Source organism: Monodelphis domestica, chromosome 3 (genome assembly GCF_027887165.1).
Source record: "Monodelphis domestica isolate mMonDom1 chromosome 3, mMonDom1.pri, whole genome shotgun sequence".
In the NCBI taxonomy this organism is placed as follows: domain Eukaryota; kingdom Metazoa; phylum Chordata; class Mammalia; order Didelphimorphia; family Didelphidae; genus Monodelphis; species Monodelphis domestica.
Window position 1 is genome coordinate 79732831 of NC_077229.1, and position 20414 is coordinate 79753244.

Sequence of the window (20414 nt, forward strand, 5' to 3'; positions counted from 1 at the left end):
ATATTGGAAATGTAGTTATTAAATCTACCCCTCCCTCAGACCCACATTTTACAGATGAGAAATCCGAGCCCCAGAGAAGTAAAATAATTCACTCAAGATTAATATGTCATTTAGTAAAATGCAGAACCAGGATTTGAACTCCACGCCTTTGACATCAAATCTGTTGGTTTTTTCCCACTGTCCCATACATACCTTCCTGTAGTGGCTTGTCTCATAAATGAGTTCTTAAAGAACAGGTTTGTTGAATATTGTAGATTGTTGATATTGTAGAGGGGTCTCTTATCCAGCTACAAATTGGACTGGTTCTTTTCATTCCTCACTTAGCCCTCTTTCCCTTAGTTGTCTCCTCCCATGTGCCAAGTAGGGCTGGGGCCAGCACATTCTGGGTCACTTCCCCTCTTGTCAATGTGTGCATAGTCCTGGCATGCCTGTTTATTTTTAGATTAGCCAAGCAAACCTTGATAGATGGTGACGGTCATTTTAAAAAAGGTCATACCCCAGGGAATTAAAGTGACTTGGATTTCTGGACACATGTACCTCCACAGGGTAGATAGGTTAGGGCGTTAAAGATCAGCCCATGGCATCAGCTTCTGATATCTCCCAGAAGCTCACCATAGACATGGATTAAAAGGAGAGAAACAAGTAGGACAGCAGGGGCAAACATGTTTGTGTGTGTGTGTAAAAATGCGTGAAGTCATCTGTTCTCTTATCAAAATATTTGGCCATTTCAGAGAACAGGGCATTTCTTTAGTCAACAGGCAGTCTTTTGTTGAACTGCTTGAAATAGTGGAAATTCTTTGAGATGTATCTTGTAGGAGATTGAGATTTCATTCCTTTTTTTTTTTTGAAGGAAGGAAGGAAAGAAAGAAGCTAGCTGCATTATTTTTTCTATTTCTTTTAGTTAGCTCAGTCAGAGGGAAATTATATTCATATAAGGAGAAAACCTAGGGATACTTGCCTGCAAAGTCATCTAATTTTTCTAAGCCTGAAAAGATCTCAAAGGAGTAACCTTTCCAGGTTACAGGTACTTGGAAGTAGCCAGTTAAGGCTTTGCATTCATTTTTCAGTATTATTATTATTATTATCATCATTGTTGTTATTGCTAACATCTATATATAGCATCATAAAGTTTGTAAAACATTTACATTTGCCTGTATGATCTCATTTGAGATTCACAGCAATCATGCAACAATGAGTGCTTTTATTATCCCCTTTTTTTTCTATGAAGAGACTGAGCCCAAGAGAGGTTAAGTGACTTGCTTTGGGTCAAACAACTAATATTTGTCTATGGCTGAGTTTTAACTTGGAATGTGGGCCATGGGTTTGTCTGGATTTTACATATACCGCCACGATGGGCAAGTCTAGAGCTGAAGGTCTAACACAAAGCCCATCCAGCCTGCAACACACTCAAGTGTGGTGTGAACAAGAATAAAACATAATTGGGAAATACTTAACAAAATAAATAACAGTACGAAAAAACATAGATAATGTGTGATTTTCTGCACCTTTCTATACCATAAATATCTCTTTCTTTCCCTCCTTCTCTCTCAACTCTCACTTTTCAAGAGAGAACCTGGCAAAGTTCATAGAACACAGGACCTACCAACAGTCCCTCCCTGCTCCATTACTTACTAGCCATGTGAGATGGGGCAAGTGATTTCCCCTTTGTAGCCCTCAGTTATACCATAATTGAAATTTTTGAGAGGCAGTATTTACTTTTTTATGTCCTTACCTTCTGTTTTTTAATCAATGCTAAGTATTGGTTTCAAGGCAAAAGAGAAGTAAGAGATAGGGAATCAGAGTTAAGGGACTTGTCCAGAGTCATACAACTTGTAAGTATCTTAGGCCAGATTGGTACCCAAGAAGTCTCATCTCTAGTCCTGACTCTCCACTGAATCACCTAACTGCCCCAGTATTTCTTAATTTTTTTTTTAAACCCTTACCTTCCGTCTTGGAATCAATATTGTGTATCTGGTTCCAAGGCAGAAGAGTGGTAAGGGCGAGGCAATGGGGGTTAGGTGACTTGCCCAGGATTACACAGTTAGGAAGTGTCTGAGGCCAGATTTGAACCTAGGACCTCCCGTCTCTAGGACTGGCTCTCAATCCACTGAGCTACCCAGCTGCCCCCTTATTTCTTAATTTTTAAATAATTTATTAATAGCTAGTCAAGGCATCCTAATCTGGTCAGTCCCTGTCTGTCCCTCCCACCCCCACCTCAACGCTGCCTGTATACAATTCTTGGAGCTCTTTATTGAGCTGCTCCCTTGAATGTCCCAAGACATCTCTTATTATTAAATAACTAATTAGGAGTTGATCCATCGACCTCCCAAACCATAGGTAATGAATTGGCAAGAAAAGAATCCTTGTCTCACTTTTCTGTTACCTAAAATTTTGGAAACAATATTTAGTATTCAATTCTAACACAGAAGGTAAGAGTTTTAATAAAAGAATGAAAAAAAGAAAATGGGAGCAACAGTAATTGTACTGCCTAATGAAATGTTCCTAGGGGAAACTGAAAACCCAGCCTGCTTTTCCCTTACCTTAGAGGTTAGTGTCATGGAAGCCAAGCTTGTTCACAGACTTCCTCTGGAGACCTCAGGGGACAGTCGCTTGTGCAGGGTAGACAGAAGATTCAACCTATTAGAAATATTCCTCTTTACACTCTTTTGTGCCTTTCTTCCCCCAGATAAAGTATGGTGACACAACTACCTCAGAAGGAGTCCTGTTTGCCACTTACTCGGCCCTGATTGGGGAGAGCCAGGCAGGGGGACAGCACCGGACCAGGATTAGGCAGATACTCGACTGGTGTGGAGAAAACTTTGATGGAGTTGTATCCTTGATTCGCACTACTAGGGCCCGCCCGCGTTGCTGGTAAACCAGGCAGTGTTGGGTTCTGAACTACCCAGTGCTGGAGAATTGGGAGACTTGGAACTCTTCAGGGGGGCTGAATTACTCTGATTGAGGAATATGAAAGGTTGGAGAGCATGGGAACTGACTGGTTCTTCATGGTCTTTTAGAGAGGATCTACCCATCAGTCTAATACCTGTAAGAATAAGAGGAATTGAGATCAAAGAAAAAAGATCACTTGGTAGGGGGAGGGACAGAGCAAGGGGACAGCTAACCTTTCCTAGGGAAGGTTCGACTTTCAGGAAGGTTGTCCTAGAGCAGAACTGTTCCCTGTGGCAGCCCTTGGAGTGAAGAACTCTATAAACTCTAAAATCCTAAATTCCTTAATCTCATTTTAGTCTCATCTGTTACTTCAAGTAACTTTCCGCCCCTTAGTCGATAATCCTCAGGACTTTCTGAAGCAAACCCCTGCCTCACCCCAAACTTTTCTTTCTGTAGGGGCCTGCTTTCAGTGTTGGGCTTGTTCTCATGTACTTAGACTGCTCCCTGGACGATTGACATGGCCCACTGCCCGACCCAAACCCAGTTGTACTCCATAGGTCAGGGCCAGTTTTGACTCCTCCAGAGGCCCCAGAGAAGGACTTCAGTGCAGGAGGGTGGGCACCTCATTGAATCTTCTTTTGGCAGCTGAGTGTGATGTGTGGGCTGTTCGTCATTCTGAACGTCAGTGATCGACCAGTGTTATTGGATTCAGTTGGTACTGACTCCAAGCAATGCTCCGAGCGCTGCTATTTTGACAGATCCCCTCTCCCATGTCAGTTATGCTTGTCCCATTGGACTTTTACTCCAGTTTGAAAGGCTTTGAGCCAAGGAAGTAATCCACACTCAAGCTTTGCAAGGCTATTTCTTAGCAATGAGACCTAACAGGGACATGTGCATTGCTCTCCTGACCTGCAGATTCCAGTAAGCACTGGGGTGTGTCACTGCCTCTGCCTGGAGCTAGTCTTCTGGGAAAGGGCAGAAGGCTTAGTTGGGTAGTGGATAGGTGGTGTTTATTGCAAGTTCTCGGGGGCAGGCAGCGCTGCTCCAAGCAGTATTACATAGTTCAGTCTAAAGTCCTTCAGTTGATTCTTCTCTGGCCTTGATCCAACTCGGGACTTTTCCATCCAAGAGGAGGTGACCTAGTAGGCTGGTTGAGTGTGTAGGTTTTAATACAGTTTCTACAATTGTGAATCAGCAAAAGGTGAAATGCTGAAGCTTTTCACCTATTCCATTACTGTTCCAGAGGAAAGTGAAGGAGCAAGTAATACCGAGTTCTCCAGTGGGCTCTCTCAGATTGTGACAACCTTCTTGCATTCATGTTACATACAAATTAGTCAGGGCACAAAGCATATGGGGGTGGGGGTGGGATCTGAGTATTGTAAACACTTTGTGCCTTCAGAGTAGGAAAGGAGCTTGTCTTATCTGGACCAGATGAGGAATGCAAACATAGGAAAGGAGCATTCCAGGAAATGGAAGGGCGGATGCCCTTAAGCTGGGAGGGAGGGGTGAATAAGGGGGAGGTGCTGAGTCATGAAATAGTCTGTCAGAAGTTCATTCCAAAGGCCTACCATGGCTAGGTCTTCTAGGCTTTTAGACCCCCTTGTCATTCTTCTCTTTCTTATAAAGGATAAAGTAGCCTCTGCACTGTATAGAGAGTTGGCTGGCCTCCAACCAAGCCAGGTCTTCTTTTGCTAAGGAAAGTTACATTTTATTTACTGAATCAAAGTAAATGAGGAAAAAATGTGATGTATTAGAAGGAGAATCAAAGTTGGAGTCAGAGGCCTGGCTCCTATTTCCATGACTTTGGAGCTGTGGTTCTGACTCACCTTTTCTCTGGGAATGCTTTGGAGAAAGGCCTTCCACCCCAAAGGGGCCACCAAGCACCCAGTCAGCAAAAGTCTAGTGAAAATGGAAAAGTAATGCTCAGAAAGTCTTTATGAGTCTGCTCCCTCCGTGGTCACCTACCTGCATGTGACTGCTCCTTGGAAGAACAACTCCATATGGGAGGCACATGCTATAAATAGCTTTTATAGGATGATTCATTAGTCTAACAGCCTGTGTGGAGCCAGAGCCCCAAAGCACCCCCTCATATCTTAGCTTTCCATCTGCAGCAGAAAGTATTAATAGTGGTTTTCTGGAATCAGAATGTGACTTCTCTCACCCACCAACCCTTGCCCCAGTGCAATGCTAATTTCTCATCTATTCTCATGGTATTTTTGTGTGTATTTGTGATGTCTAATAGTCAAGCCCCTTGCCATTTTTGCATTATAGTCATAACTTGAAACCAAAAAGGCTTGATAGTTTGAGGCCATTCTCCGAACCCACTAGATCTATAAACTCACAGTCAACTTAGATGCCTCCATCTTCTTTATCTTCCCATATAGAAATCAGTCCTGTTGTTTCAATTTCCCCTGTAAGTCATCTTATTATCATCCTCTTAGCTGCCACTTGCAGTTATTATAATAGCCAGCTTTCCTATTCATCCTCTTTATGATCCACCTTCACTCTGTACCAGATTAAAGTTTCCTACTACCCAGCTCCAGTCAAATCATTCAACTTTGAGTCTCAGAACCTTTGATGAGTCCCATTGCCTGCTAGTTTTATAAAATCTTTCTCTTGGCATTCCTCTAGTCCAGCCCTCCCTTTATACCCTCTTTTGATTCAGAATATTTGTTCAGCTTTAGCACGGTACAGCACTGTCCCTGCCTGGCAGGGACTAGTTGAGGAATATGGTGCATACATAGATAAATATAATACTCAAGAATGTGGAAGTGCATAAAATTTGTGTAAGAAAAAATGCTGTGCAAGATCCCAAGACAAAGGGATTATAGATTGAAGGGATGAAAGAAGAAGCTTCCTGAAAGGGGTGGCATTTGAGTTGGGGTTTAATGTAAGGTGTAATAGATGGGCCAGGCATAGGTAGCAGGCTAAGCCAAGGTATGAAAACCAGAGATCCTTTCTAGCTGGAGCTGGCTATACAGTTAAAGTCCTGATAGGAAGCCATTGCTAGATTTTAAGCAGGAGTCACATGGCCATTGCTCTGCAAAAGAAGAAAATGTGAAGGTTTAGAAGCCTGCCCCTGGCTGAGTGGGATAGGAAGAACATTTAGATGAGAGAAGAATGAGCTATGGCTGTTGATGAATCCCAAGGACTAGGAAGGGCTGTTTTGGTTTGGGTTGGTTTTTATTTTCTGACAATATTCAGAAAAGGATAGAATTGGGTTAATAGGATTATGAGAATGGACAAGAAAGAAAACCAACTCTCTTGATTTGGCTTGTTTTCTCTCCCAAGGAGAATCATGTTAGGGTTGGAAAGGACAGAACAAAAATGACTTGGAGACCTAAAGCAAGGAACTTCTGTACCACTCCCTCCAAGGAGGCCTTCTCTGATCTCCCTTAGGCTGCCCTCAAATCTCTCCCTTCTTCCTTACCTTTGCTCCTACTCCCTAGACTTGAGGTCTTCAAAGGGAGGAATGGTGCCATTGGCTTTGCTTCTCTCCCAGGTTCAAGCACAGGACTTATACCTAGTCAGTCCTTAATCAACATTTGAATAAATGAATAGTTTTCAGTCTTTGTCCATAGCCTCCTTGACTCAGCTTTCTCACAGATAATTTTTGACGAATGCCACAAAGCCAAAAATGCCAGCTCTACCAAAATGGGCAAAGCAGTATTGGACCTTCAGAACAAGATGCCCCTTGCCAGAGTTGTCTATGCCAGTGCCACAGGTAAGGATTAGGCCCTAGAGGTGGGTACCTGACACTGTCCCTTGCCAGGGAGAGTCTCAGCCATGCTTGTAGTGTATGGGAAGAAGAAACAATAACACCAAATGCCATACCAATAAGTCTAGTATCCACTCAGTATAATTCAGTTCAAAGAGCACTGGAATGTAGGTTGGAAACCCTGGGGGTGAATTCTGTGTTTTTATTTCCTTACTGTGAGACCCTTGGTCAAGTCATTGCCCTTCCCTAGGCCTAATTTCTTCATCTGAAATAAATTATCCATAAGGTCACTTCCTGCTCAAACACTGCAATCTGTGATCTCATGAGCATAGCTATTCTTTCCACCATCCCAGAGAGGCAGAAAACATTATTTCCTGGAAGCCAATCTCCTGCTGATGGGCCTCTGCACCTTTTACAAACTGTCCTGAGAAGACTTATATAGAGTCTCTCCCCAGGTACATAGTATAAGCCTCAAAAGCTTGAGATAACTCTGCTTGAAGCTTGTTGGAAAAGCTGAGATATGATGATGATCAAGTGTGCTCACAATTGACCTTTCATACTCTTGAGAATTTCTAATGCTTCTTGTATGCATTATTTCATTGGATCCTCAGAGAAGAGCTCAATGAAGGGAGGTGGGACAGTTGTGATCCTCCTTTTCCTTTCTTGCTGAGGAAACTGCAGCTCATTTCTGCTGGAGCCAATTTCTTTTTTCAGCAACCCTGCCTTCTTGGAATCCATCTGAACCCCATATCTCTCCACTGAAAGGGCCTTAGAACAGGGATGATGTAGTGTGGGGTTTCCTGGGAAGATTTCAGGGGGTTCATGAACTTGTATGGGAACCCAAAATTCATTTTTAACTCCCCTAACCTCAAATTGAAATTGGCCATTGCCTTCAGTGATGCACCAGATTGTGAAGGGGTTCCATGGAACCCCAGAAGGCTAAGGTCTCTGATCTAGACGGGTGGGAGGAGACTAAAGCAGGAGGAGAGGAAGGCACCTTGTCCCAGGCCACATGGGAAGATTCCGTTTGAGCAGGCACTTGAGACTATGTACCCTAATCCAGGTGTCTTCCTGTGCCACGTGCAGTTGTGATTGTTTGAACAGATGCAGGGAAGCAGGGAAGGTCTCCAGTGGATGATTTTGGCCTTAGTCTGGGATACCTATGGGAAAACATTGGAATGTGAGGCTGGATCCAGACTTTGGACATCCTTGAATGCCACTCTCATGTCTAGATTTTTTTTCCTTTCTCCCTTGAGTTTCACTAATGTAGTCAGTGAATCCGGTGAATTAAAATGTCATGTCAACAGAGCAGTGAGAACTTTAGAATTTTGTTTGCTGTGGGCTGCCAGAGAGTGCATGCACTAGGCGCCCCCTGGTGATAGAAATGTTCAGTGAGCCAAGATGAGTTCGCCTGCATTTCTGTTGGGGATGACTTTTAAGTAGTAAATTTTAAGTGGTCACTAGAACTTAAAGGGAGTATAATACTCAAACTCAACCAGTCATTGACCCAGAAAATTGGGAGAACTACATAGTAGCTGACAGGACTTCAAATCATAGAGCCTCCGAAAACATCCATGAACCCGTCCTCATTGGTTTCTATCTGGAAATTGAGGGGATAGCCATCAAATGGGGAATTGCTGAACAAGATGTGGTATTAGCTTGTGATGAAATACTACTGTGCCATAAAAAATGATGAGCATCTTAATTGTTTTCCTTTTTTTTTAAATTTGTTCCATTATTATTATTATTATTATTATTATTATTCCTTGGTTACAAAAATCATATTCTTTCCCTCCTTCCCCTCCCCCACCCCTTACCATAGTTGATGTTTTACTTGTGTCCTTGATCAGAACCTATTTCCATGTTGATGTTTGCACTAGGATGTTCCTTTAGGGTCTACATCCCCAATCATATCCCCTTGACCCATGTAATCAAGCAGTTGTTTTTCTTTGGTGTTTTTATTCCCACAGTTTTTTTTTCCTTTGAATGTGGATAGTGTTCTTTCTCATAGATCCCCCAGGTTGTTCATGATCACTGCATTGCCACTAATGGAGAAGTCCATTACGTTTGATTGTGCCACAGTGTATCAGTCTTTGTGTACAATGTTCTCCAGGTTCTGCTCCTTTCACTCTGCATCACTTCCTGGAGGTTGTTCCAGTCTCCATGGAATTCCTCCACTTTATTATTCCTTTTAGCACAATAGTATTCCATCACCAACAGATACCACAATTTGTTCAGCCATTCCCCAATTGAAGGGCATCCCCTCATTTTCCAATTTTTGGCCACCACAAAGAGCTCAGCTATGAATATTCTTGTACATGTATTTTTCCTTATTATCTCTTTGGGGTACAAATCCAGCAGGAGCAGCTTAATTAAAAAAAAAAAAAACACAGACCTACAATGAAATAATGAAGAGTAACAAGAGAAACAAGTAAAGAGAAACAAGTAAAACATTATATAAGGCTACAGAATTAATATTTGAAGAATGACTTGTGAATGTCCTCCTCCAGAGAAACAACTGATAAAAAGAAACTCCAATGATGTAATATCTTCTATAATGGGAGGGAAGGAAGGAAGGGGTTGAGATACCTTGGAATAAATTTGATTAAAAAAAAAAAGTTTCCCAGCTTCCACTTGATTTCATTTCCTCCCCTGTGTTTGGGTACTTCTTCCATTTCAAGGAAGTCCATTGTACTCTTAGACAGCTTCAGCCATTGGAAAAGTTGTCTCTTATAGTCAAACCAGAATCTTCCTCTCTCTGTCCTTTTGCTACTTTGGCCAGTGTAACACTTGCACCCTCGTTTGGCAATACTGTGTTGTCTTTCACATGGCTTATACTCTCAGAAGGGGAGATTTTTTTTTTCCCCTCAGAAGTAACTACTCAAGTAAAATGTCCAAAACTTTGTTGTTGATCTTTTCAAACTTGCAGTTGTGTTACAAATTTTTCCATTTCTATTCCCTTGGTGTTTGAAAAGTACTTTGGGGTCATTTCTGTGAGATCAGGATCACCAGAAATTTCACCAAAGTCCCTGACCCAGTCTGAAACTTGTTAGCTTGCTACCCCATTCTCTTGTGTTCTCTTGCCAATATGGAAAGAAAGTTATTTGCTGACAGGTGCTTTCTGACTCCACAGGTGCCTCTGAGCCAAAAAATATGATTTACATGAGCCGCCTGGGGATCTGGGGAGAAGGAACCCCCTTCAGAGCCTTTGAGGAGTTCCTCCATGCCATTGAAAAGAGGTAAGATGCATGAGACCTCCACCTAATTTTCCCTACCACCTGGGGCATTGGATTCAATTTAAGTAGAGATAGTGGAAATAATTAGCCCTCTTAGGTACAAGGACTCAGGAAAACCTGCAAGCCTCAATTTGATCATTTGTTTCAATCCTTGTAAGTGCTGCTCTCATTGCTTGGTTATCATTCTCAAATAACAGAGTGTAGGAATATCTGAGCTGAAAGCATCCTTAGGATACACACCATGAGAAGCTGGGCAGGAGAAGTCTTAGGACATAGAACATTGGAGCTGCACACTCTATTAGATCACAGGAATGTGGAGTCATGGTCTGAGAGTTGGAAAGTCTAGAGATCCCAAAGATGAGAAGCTAGTGCCTTCAGGTATCCCAGGGTGCACACCCATGGACCAACAGCAGCAGGCTTCCCCAGGACTGTTCTCTAGGGAAGTAGCCTCTCTGGAGATGGGACCTCTGGCTTTAAAAGCAATGACAACTCTCTTCCCCCTTTGCCTTGCCATAGGGGTGTCGGTGCCATGGAGATCGTGGCGATGGATATGAAAGTGAGTGGCATGTACATTGCCCGGCAGCTCAGCTTCTCTGGGGTCACCTTCCGGATAGAAGAGATCCCTCTAGACCCGTCATACGAGTGCATCTACAACAGAGCAGCCCAGCTGGTGAGCCTCAGTAGGGGCTTCTGTTTTCCCTCCCTCCTTCAACAAGCTGGACCCAGCCTCCTGTGGTCTGTCTGTCCCAGCAGAATGACCTCTACTAGGGTGAAGAGATGGTGCAGTCTTGATGTGGCTGGCAGCAAGAAACAGTCTAGATAGGGATAGGCACTACTTACCCTGCATGTCATCCAATGGGTAGACAGTGGGTCCCCCCTGAATTTGTGTAGGCCCACTGAGGACTGGGGACAGCACCATTGGGCTCATATTTTCTCCTGTCACTGGCTACTTGCTCAGGGCATGCAAGCTTGTTTTAGGATTAACTGAAGCAGTTTCTAATTAGAGTCATTTAAAAAAAAAACTCATTCCATAGCTAAATAGAAACAACTTTGGTTTTCTAGACTGGTGCTGAAGAGTAGAGCACAGAACTGACCAGTTACCAAGATAACTTTTATATTGTTGGGCTCCGTGATGTTGTTAGGAATGTTCATTCCCTCCACCAATTCAGATTGTTGCCTCTCCAGGCCTTTCTCAGTCAGGCAGGTTTTAGGAACTGAATAGTTCCTCCTCTACAGTCATCTTGGTAACAGGCCTCTGCTAGGCCTGAGAAGACAAGCATTCCCTTTATCCCACCCCAATGATTTTGGAAGCTTTTCCAGTTTGGTGGGAAGTTCTGAAACCTGCACTTATTTAGCCTTGATCAGCATCTCCTCCATACTATGATGAGCTCTTAGAGGAGGACAGAAACAGGAGGCTGAGATAATAAGTCACTCCCATTCCCTTGTGCCTCAGCCATTTTATAAGGTGCTAATAACCTTACAAGGTGGGGAATTATCTGCATTTTACTAAGAACCTAAGACAAGTGACTTGCCCAGAATCACATAATAGAAGCAAGCACTCCACACCCATGGCTATTTGTTCTTTTTTGCCAGACTGCTCTCCAAATAATGTGATGTGATCAGAGACTTAGAGCCTGGAGGACCAATTAGTTCAACCCATCTATTTACAGATGAGGACCTTGAGACCCTCAGGGTTTCAGTGACTTGCTTAAGGTCACCATTTATAAATGGCCAAAATAGGATTTGAAGCCATGTCCTCTGGATCCAAAGCATTGTTCTATCTACTGTGTCATGCTGCTTCTCATTTCTCTAGCACTCTCAGATTTTTTCTGTGAGACAGTGAAGAACAAGTGCTTTTTTCCCCCAGTTTTACAGATACAGAAGCTGAGGCTCAGAGATGGAGATTACCTCAAGTCACATTCAGAATGACAGCCTAGCCTCCACTCTCACCAAGGAACCTAAGATTAGGAAAGAAGTTGGTGAGGGTGTGGGGAATGGATATAGAAAGCTTTGGGGCAGATCTCTTAATGTCTCCATACCTCAAAATGTCTTCATAAAGTTTTCCTTACTCCTGAATTAGGCTGAAGCCCTGCCATACTTCCCCCTTACTCATCCCTCCCAGGCACACCCATACTTCCCTCAGCCCTCCTAGCATTGGCAAAAAAAAAGAGATGGGAAATCGCTCTCTTAATCTTCTTCCTCCTCCAGTTGCTTTGTTTGCAATTCCATCCCCTAATGAAATTTTATTTTCCCTACTTAGTTGGTTGGCCCTTAGCTCTATCTTTTTCTACACTGACCTTCTGGGATAATTTCTCCACAGTGTGTTAAAAGCAGTGATATGGGAAAGTTAGGATTAGACCTGGTCCCTGCACTTGAGAAAGCTCATTGATATGAAAAGAAAAGCTAGAATGCAAATTAGAATATTGCAAATATAAAAGAAATCCCAACAAACTAGATGGATGGAAAGAAATATAAGGCAATCAAGGAAGGGAGCTAGAAAATAGAAACGTCCTGGAGCTTGAATGTGATAGGAAAAGAGGATTTTGGTAGTTTTGCAATTTCCCCTGATTTTTTTCCTAAACTCTTAATGTCTGTCTTAGTGTCAGTTTTAAAACCAAAGAATGGCATGGACTATAGACACTTGAAGTTAAGTGACTTGCTCAGGGTCACAGCTAAGAAGTATCTGAGGCCAAATTTGAACCCAGATCCTCCTAGTTACAGGCCTAGAACTCTATCTACTAGTCTACTTTCCTGCCCCTCTCCTTATAGATTTTAAGCACATCTAGTGTTTAATAAATGTTAAATTCAGTTAATCTGATGGAAAATGGAACTGAAAAATCAGTTCCAGATATTGTGGGAAGAGAGGAAGAGGTGGCATGTCCAAAAGCACAGAGGAGGTCAGCATATAATCAGTAGACTAATTGTACTGGAAGCAAATGAAGTGATACAATGTAAGACAGGCCTCAAAAACAAGTAGATGCCAAACCATGGCATACCTTGCGTGCAAGACTACGGAAATGGTGCTTTGATATCAGTTAGGAGCCACTCTAAGGAATTCTGGCTTAAATAGCCTTTGGGACCTGGAGAAAAGCCAACCTAAAGTGGTTAAGAACAGGAGGCCACGTCCCATACTCACCTTCCCTCTCTGTGTCATTTCAGTGGGCAGAGGCATTAGTGGTGTTCCAGCGGGCAGCAGAGTGGATTGGCCTGGAGTCCAGAAAGTCCCTGTGGGGGCAGTTCTGGTCTGCCCATCAGCGCTTCTTCAAATATCTCTGCATTGCTGCCAAAGTTCGTCGCTTGGTTGAGCTTGCAACAGAGGAGCTGGCAAAGGGCAAGGTATGGTCACAGATGCATGGGATTAAAATTGAAAGGGACCACAGTATAGACCAGTGTTGATGAACCTTTTAGAGATCCCAAGCCCAAACTGCACCATCAGGCCACCTGTGAGCTCCCCAGCATTACCCCAGAGAGCAGAGGGATGGTGTGCTCACATTGGATGACTGGACAGAAGGGCAGGGCATGCAAAAAATGTCCTTAAATGCATTGGAGAAGGGGAATGGAGCAGCCCCCCAGCATGCCGGGACATGCATGCCACACCTTCATCAACAGGACTGTAGACCCTCCTCACTTTTTTTATAGAGAAACAGGCCCAGTGACAGGTAGAAGAATCTTCTCCCAAGATCCCATGAGTAATAAATAGCAAGGTCCAGGGATTCAAACTCAGTCTTCTATCGCTAAGTACTGTGTTGTTTCTGTCCCTCACATGGTGGTATATAGAGCTCTTTTTAAAGAAATAGCCCAGGTGAGGTAGAGGTGGTACATAGCTGAAACCTGGGCCAAACTTGCATGAAGTTTGAGTCCTCCAGGACAGATATGAACTTTATCTCCCCTGGACCAGCCAACTCGGTTTCTCCTGCCACCAACCAATCCCTCCTTGGGACATCCTAGTGCTTCTGGCCTGAGCATAAAACGAAACCTTCCTTCCCTTTAGAGATCCAAAGACATTAGACAGAAAGCAGTTTTGCTAAGTGAATAATGAGAAAAGAGCAGATTGTTCAAGGAGCCAGTAGATCTTTCTTACTAGCAAACTGCCTGTGACTGGGGAAAAAATAATCCATCCTCTGATGACCAGCCTTCTGTACTCTATCAAGTATTTCTACATTGGGGTAGAACTCCTGAGCCTGTGCTCTGCTAGTATAGTCTGGAAATCTCAGGGGCACCTCAGCCATGGTATGTAATCAGAGGAAATGAGTGACAGGAGGGGTAAGTAACCCGCCAATCTGGCCTATATTGTTTAGATGTGCTAGTTTCACCACAGAGCTGTTGATTCATTCAGCATCATCTCATCCATCAGTGAGAGTCAGCAAAAGAGTTTCAGATCTCACAGTTAGGAGCCTTGGAGAGCAGTAATGCACTTTCTGGATATAGTAGAAAGGACAGGTTTGGAGGCAGGAGATCATGGTGCCCCTCAGAGCTCCAGCACTACTGCCTATGAACACTGGGTCAGTCACTTAACTTGTTTAGAACTTCAGCTTCCTTATCTACAAAATAAGCCCAATAGTTCTCCCACTACTCAGAAGCTCATGAGGCGAGAGTACTTTGCAAGTTTAAGGATCATGGAATGTTAAAATCATCATCATTTAATTGAGAGACAAGAAGGTCCTTGTGGCTACTATTGACAGGTTGCTTCCTATGTGGAGCTGGGATTTGGACCTGCTAGAAAAATTGCACAAACCTGGGGTTTATGGTTTAGCCAGGTGCTTCTTTAGTCTTTCCCCCTGGAACTCTGAGAATGGATTAGTCATCCCACATTGCCCAGAACCTTCATATTCTGTTTCTCTTCACAGTAAGAGAAGGGGGCAGGCTCAAGGCTTACAGAGTTTTTGGCAATGGGAAAAAAAATCAGGTTGCGTATTGGTCTCTGAAGAATGCTGTAGTGGTTCAGGTCAGTGTGAACACTGAAGTATCTGAAAGATGGAGGCAACAGAATGTGACTGAGGGACTGAGGCAGCCCCAAATTGGGTTTACTCTATGGATCTGTGTTTGGCTTTCTACCACCTGGAAAGCTTCAGCCACTTCTTCATTGCTTTGACTAGTAAGGGGTCCAGAGGAGTGTTCTGAGAGCCCTGGGTGGCTAAAGGAGGTCAGAGTATGGACCAAAGGCCAGGTGCCTTAGACCTGAAGTTGGGTCATTTAACCTTGACTTATACTTTCCAAGGCCTAAAGAATCTTTATTCTTCATCTAGTGTCTGCTTTAGTGTATCTGGCACATGACTCCAAACACAGTAGACATTCACATACTCAGAATCATAGACTTTAATAAGAGCTGGAAGGGCCCTGAGAGAGAATAAATCTAAGACCTGGAAAGGGAGAGACATGATGGTCAAAGTGGAAAAGAGGAGAGGGAGAGATAAGACTGAGCACAAGACAGACCTCCTGCAGAAGGTGAGATTTGGCCTGGCTCTTAAGAGAAACTGGGATATGGAGGTAATTGGGGAGAGCATTGCAGCCATGAAAGAAAACCTGCATGAGAGCAGGAGGAGGTGGAATGTCATATACAGGGAACAACCAAGATGGCCCTAGCATTGTTGGATTATAAGGCATGGAGGTAGTAGGGGGTCAGATTGTAAAGAGCTTTATAAGCTTTATAAGCAAATTTTATATTATTGCTAGGAGGTGAAAAGGCCTGTCCTAGAAAGATCACTTTAGTAACTGAGTAGAGAATAATGGGCAGAGACCTGTGGCAAAGAAAACTTCCAGTAAGCTCTCATACCAGTCTAGGAGTAAGTTGATGAGATTCTTCCCTAAGGAGAAACAAGACAACTTGGCCCTCCATCCAGCTGGCCCAAAGTGGACTGGGCTTCCCCTGAAAAGCAGTAGTGAGCTCCCCTTCACTGGCCATCTTTAAGCAAAGCTGCTCATTAGCAATGTTGTTGGTGCCTTCCATTCTCATGCATCCTAGCCTGGGATGCCTTCTAACATTTCACACCATCCAGCTTACATACTCCACTTCTTTTCTCACATAGTGTATAGTCATTGGGCTTCAGTCGACCGGAGAAGCTCGAACCCGAGAAGTCCTGGATGAGAATGATGGCCACTTGAACTGCTTTGTCTCTGCAGCAGAGTGAGTAGGAGCTCTTGGGCATTGAGGAGGGAAAAGGAGGAGGAGACAGGTAGAGCTCAGGAAAGAACCCAAGCAGGGAAGATTGCTCTAAGAAAGGAGGGTGGGAGCTGGATCACTTACTCGAAAGACCCTGGGCTCAGGAAGCTGCTGTTTTTGGAGTCCTGTCCCTCTTATAGACACAGTGTGCATAATGTAAAAAACAAAACAACAACAAATCACTTAATTAAATCCATAGCATAGGAGTTGGGTTCTAACAAGGAGCAATTTCATTTTTGAATTAAAGAACTTTTAGCTCCCCATATGAGTGTTAACTAAGCTGACCTGACATCAAGGCAGGCAGGTGAGAGGGAACTTCCCCACCCCACAACATGGATGTAGCCTTCTAAATTATATCCCCCAATATCAAAGGAGACATTGATTCTTGCTTTTTGGTTGGAAAGCAAGCTACCATCCCAGAGCAGCCTGAGTGGGGTTGATTGAATATATAGAATGATCCCATGGCCACCAGAAATATCTGAATGGCAAGTCTATATCATGTATTTCAGAAGATGGACCTCCTTGTTCCCCTCCTCCAGCCTCAAGTCTGTGAGCCCTGTGTGACTTCACCAGTATCCCCACTGTGACCAGAATCCCTTTTTCCAAAATTTAGAGGCTTCAGGACCTTGGGGGCACAAAGGAAATGAGCCATCATCTCAAGACTGGGTTGGGACATTCAGGGTTGAAGAAGTTGTGATGAATAGGACTGTATAAGGATGTTCATCTGATGTTTGTAACCCTTTCTGTGCCAGGCATTGTGCTAAGTCCTGGAAAAACAGAGACAAAAGTCTATCTGCCCTCAAGGAGCTTCCAAGCTAATAATAATAATCAAAATTTAGAACTAGAAGGGATTTTACTGCTTGAACCCAACTCCTCATTTTACAGGCCTGAACAGCATTATACAAACAGTAAGGAATTGAGCTAGAATTCATATCCCAGTCCCTTGATTTCAAATCCAAGGCTTTGATCATTGCTTCTTGAGTGATAGTAAAAGTGCAGAATCAGAAAGCCCAATGGTATTGTGGAGAGTAGCTTGGATCTGCTCTATTCCAGACTCATTGTGTGACCTTAGGCACCTTTCATCTAGATCTTAGCTTTCCTACAAATGGGCAAAATGAAGTGGTTGAACTACATGAATCTAACATTTTCTAGAATGTCAGAGTTGAAATAGAACTTAGAGACCATTTTGTTTCCTAGTCCTTCATTTTTAATAGGCTGCCCATAGGAAGAGGGAGACTGATACCCTCATTAGGATATTGGTGCTGGTTACCCTCTTTATTGGGTCCACAGTAGCTGTACCTGGCTTAAAGGGGAAGTCCCCACTAGCAATACCTGTCTTACCTGGTTTCCTTCTGAGGGCACCAGGACCCTTGGTGGAGTGATGACTTAGCTAAGTTCAGATAGCAAGGAAGTGGCTGAGCCAGAGGATAAACACAGGTATCCTGGTACCATGTTTTTTTTCACTTCCCTCTTTGTCCCCTCTTTAAGCTCTGCCATTCTGTGGTCCTTGATTCTAAGTGTTCCTCCCCTCCTTGGGAGCATCTCCCCGGGTATCCTCACTTAGTCAGGAGCCTCTCTGTTTTATTAGAAATCACAGAATCACATTTCCCCTAATCTCTCCCTTTCTTCCCAAAGCACTCTCAGAACACCACCCCACCTCCACCCCACCCCACTCTGCCCCATTACTGAGGTTGTCTGAATCTAGTTGACTTGTCTTGCCATATGTGGGGCACTAGCCCATATTCCACTCATCCCTCTACAAGGCATATCTGAATCCAGCTGAGTCGTGGGACTCCAATTTTGCTTCAGGTTTCCATTGCAGACTACCTGAGCTTAGACCTTAGAGAAGGAAAAATGCTGTGGAGGCAGGGTGTGGGGTTATTTGTTCTCCAGAGGGCCTGGGGTACATGTCATGTGAGAACACAGGGAGCCTTTCTGGTGGGAGCAGCAGCTTTAAGGGTAAAACTCATAGCTGTTCTCATCTTGGCTCAGATTTTTTATGCCCCTTCTTTGTGCTTAGAGCTGCCCACTTTGACGCCAGAAAGGGCAGGACCCCACAAGTTAGTGACCAGGTCATCATGTGGATTTTGAGGGAGAACTCTTCTTTCTTGCCCAGAGTCAGGGAAGGGGGATTACTCCCTTTTTAAGCCTTTTTTTTTTTAATGCTTTATTGCCTTCTCTGGAATGTCTAATGCCATGTAATCTGTTTTTCTGAGGGTTAGCCAGCTTCCCGATTGCCTCATAGCACTGCTGATCTGAAAGGCTATAAAGCTGCCTCCTCTCCCAGCCCGCTCTCCCTCCCTCCCAACTTTGTCCTAGAAGAGAGTCCTGACCAAAGTCTCAGCTGCTGCTTTTCCCTACATCCTTCCAGACCAAATGTGTCCAGTTCTGCTTTCTCATCTCCCCACCAGGACTCTCATTCCAGACATCCCGCATCAAAACATTTGCTCTTTTGTTTTCCTTAAAGCCCATAAGCATCTGTCACCTTTTCACCTTTCTGAATTCCCATTTGTGCCTGATTCTATGATGGTGTCTATGTTTTGTTATACTTTCTTTGTTACTTGGAGAGCAAGCTGTCCGATGCCTGAAACATCAGCGTGATACTATTGTTGGATGGAAACAGACCCATCCGTCCTTTCTCACACGTATCCCATAAAGTGAGAACAATGTTAAACTAAAACATCTCTGGCCTTACAGCCCATGGAGATGTTACAAATCTAGCAGCAAGACCCAGCAGAAATTCCTCTCCTCCAAAATGACTTCCCCAGGAATCTCTTCTCATTGTGAAAGGCAGTGGAAAGAATTCTCAGAATACTTGAGTCAAGTCCAGCTCGGACACTTGTTAGCTGGGGAACCATAGACAAGTCAGTTAGCCTTGGTTTCCACATCTGTAAAAATTCTCCAGTTATTGTGAGGACATTTTGTGAACTAACACTTTATCATTTAGAAATGTGTGCTGTGTTCATTATTATTATCATCATTATCATTAGCCGATAACTCCCTGCCCTGTCTGTGTGTTTGTATGTCTGTCTTTGATGTGTTCTACCAAGCACTGAGCCCCTTACAAGTATTTATCTTAAATAACTTTTGCTCTGCCTCCCATTCCCCAAAAGACCTTCATGAGAAGATCCCAATATTCCCCTCTCTTTTTAATTTTAAACCCTTTCTGTCTTAGTAATAACTCTAAGACAGAAGGGCAAGGACTAGGTAATTGGAATTAAGTGACTTGCCCAGGGTCACATAGCTAGGACATGTCTGAGGCCAGCTTTGAATCCACTGAGCCATCTGTCTGCCCCACAATATTCTCTTGAGTCCTCCATGTTTATAATTGACATTACCCATTAAGGGATGCTAATTTCTTTCCCCCATTTCTCTGAAGGGTTCTCTCTCACTCCAACTCTTGGGTTTTCAGTTAGCAATTGACCAGCAATTTCATTTTTTGTGTCAATTTCTGCAGTGGCCAAAGACCCACTCCAGTTATGCTAGCTTTTACTGAGAACCAACACAGAGCCTTTGTTCATTAGCTGGCCTGCAAACGGACAGGTGCCTTCCCTTCTTTAGGAGAATGGGGAATATGTAGAGATGGCATTGTTGTCCGTTTCTTTGTGCTCTGCCACAGACAAGCAGTAGCATGAATTGGGCCTTTTGCTGTAACAGGTTCGCACCTCCTACACTCCCTAGCCCCACCTCTACCCCCTCTAATCAGAGAGCATTGTTTGGGCCCATTGAACTAATCAGACCCCTTCCCTACAGTACCTACTAATACCTAATTGTTTGGACTCACTAATGGTCACCATGCAAGCAGCAGAAGGCAGAATTCTACCCGTTTTCCCATTGAGAAATGATTCAATCAGATTATCTCTACCTTCAAATGAGAAGATGTTCCTGCTGCTACCAGCGAGAATAAATTGTGCATCTTACTTTCAGAGGCGTCTTTCTATCACTAATTCAGAAGCACTTTCCTTCAACCAAAAGAAAGAGAGACAAAGGAACTGGCATTAAAAGAAAACGTAAGACCCTGTTCCCCAGCCAACTCTGAACTCCTGCCCAGCAACTGTGGCTTGATTGCTGTCTCCCAACCACCTCTGCCCTTCTTAATTAGTCCCTGCCCTTCATACCTTACCCCACTCCCCTTCACCCTGGTGTCATGCTTCTGCTGCTTTTTCTCCTCTTGATTTGGGCCGACTTTCCTTTGTGAAACCATCCTCCAGCATTCACCTGAAATGTAGAGTGTACCCCTTCCCCCAGTTTCTCCTCCCCCTCCTGCTTCCCTCCTTTCCTCGCCTGCCAGAGAAGTCACTTCTCTCCTCTCCCCTTTCCTCCAACCCCAAGGGGGCTGGACCTGCTTGAGTTAGGTGCTGAGCTAGCTTGTGAGTGCCCTTATCAGAGGAAATTGGGGCTAGAACTCCAT

The 20414-nt window shown here is 43.8% G+C and overlaps 1 protein-coding gene across 2 annotated transcripts in view; it reads left to right on the forward strand.

Moving 5' to 3' along the window:
* The window catches only part of SBNO2 (strawberry notch homolog 2), a 239803-nt gene that overhangs the window by 197191 nt on the left and 22198 nt on the right, over positions 1-20414 (forward strand). For both annotated transcript variants that reach the window (XM_007489371.2, XM_007489374.3), the window contains 7 exons: positions 2687-2830; positions 6496-6613; positions 9741-9846; positions 10360-10513; positions 13003-13179; positions 15870-15967; positions 19931-20013. In XM_007489371.2, coding sequence (XP_007489433.1) covers positions 2687-2830; positions 6496-6613; positions 9741-9846; positions 10360-10513; positions 13003-13179; positions 15870-15967; positions 19931-20013 — 880 coding nt within the window. The remainder of the gene's footprint in view (positions 1-2686; positions 2831-6495; positions 6614-9740; positions 9847-10359; positions 10514-13002; positions 13180-15869; positions 15968-19930; positions 20014-20414) is intronic.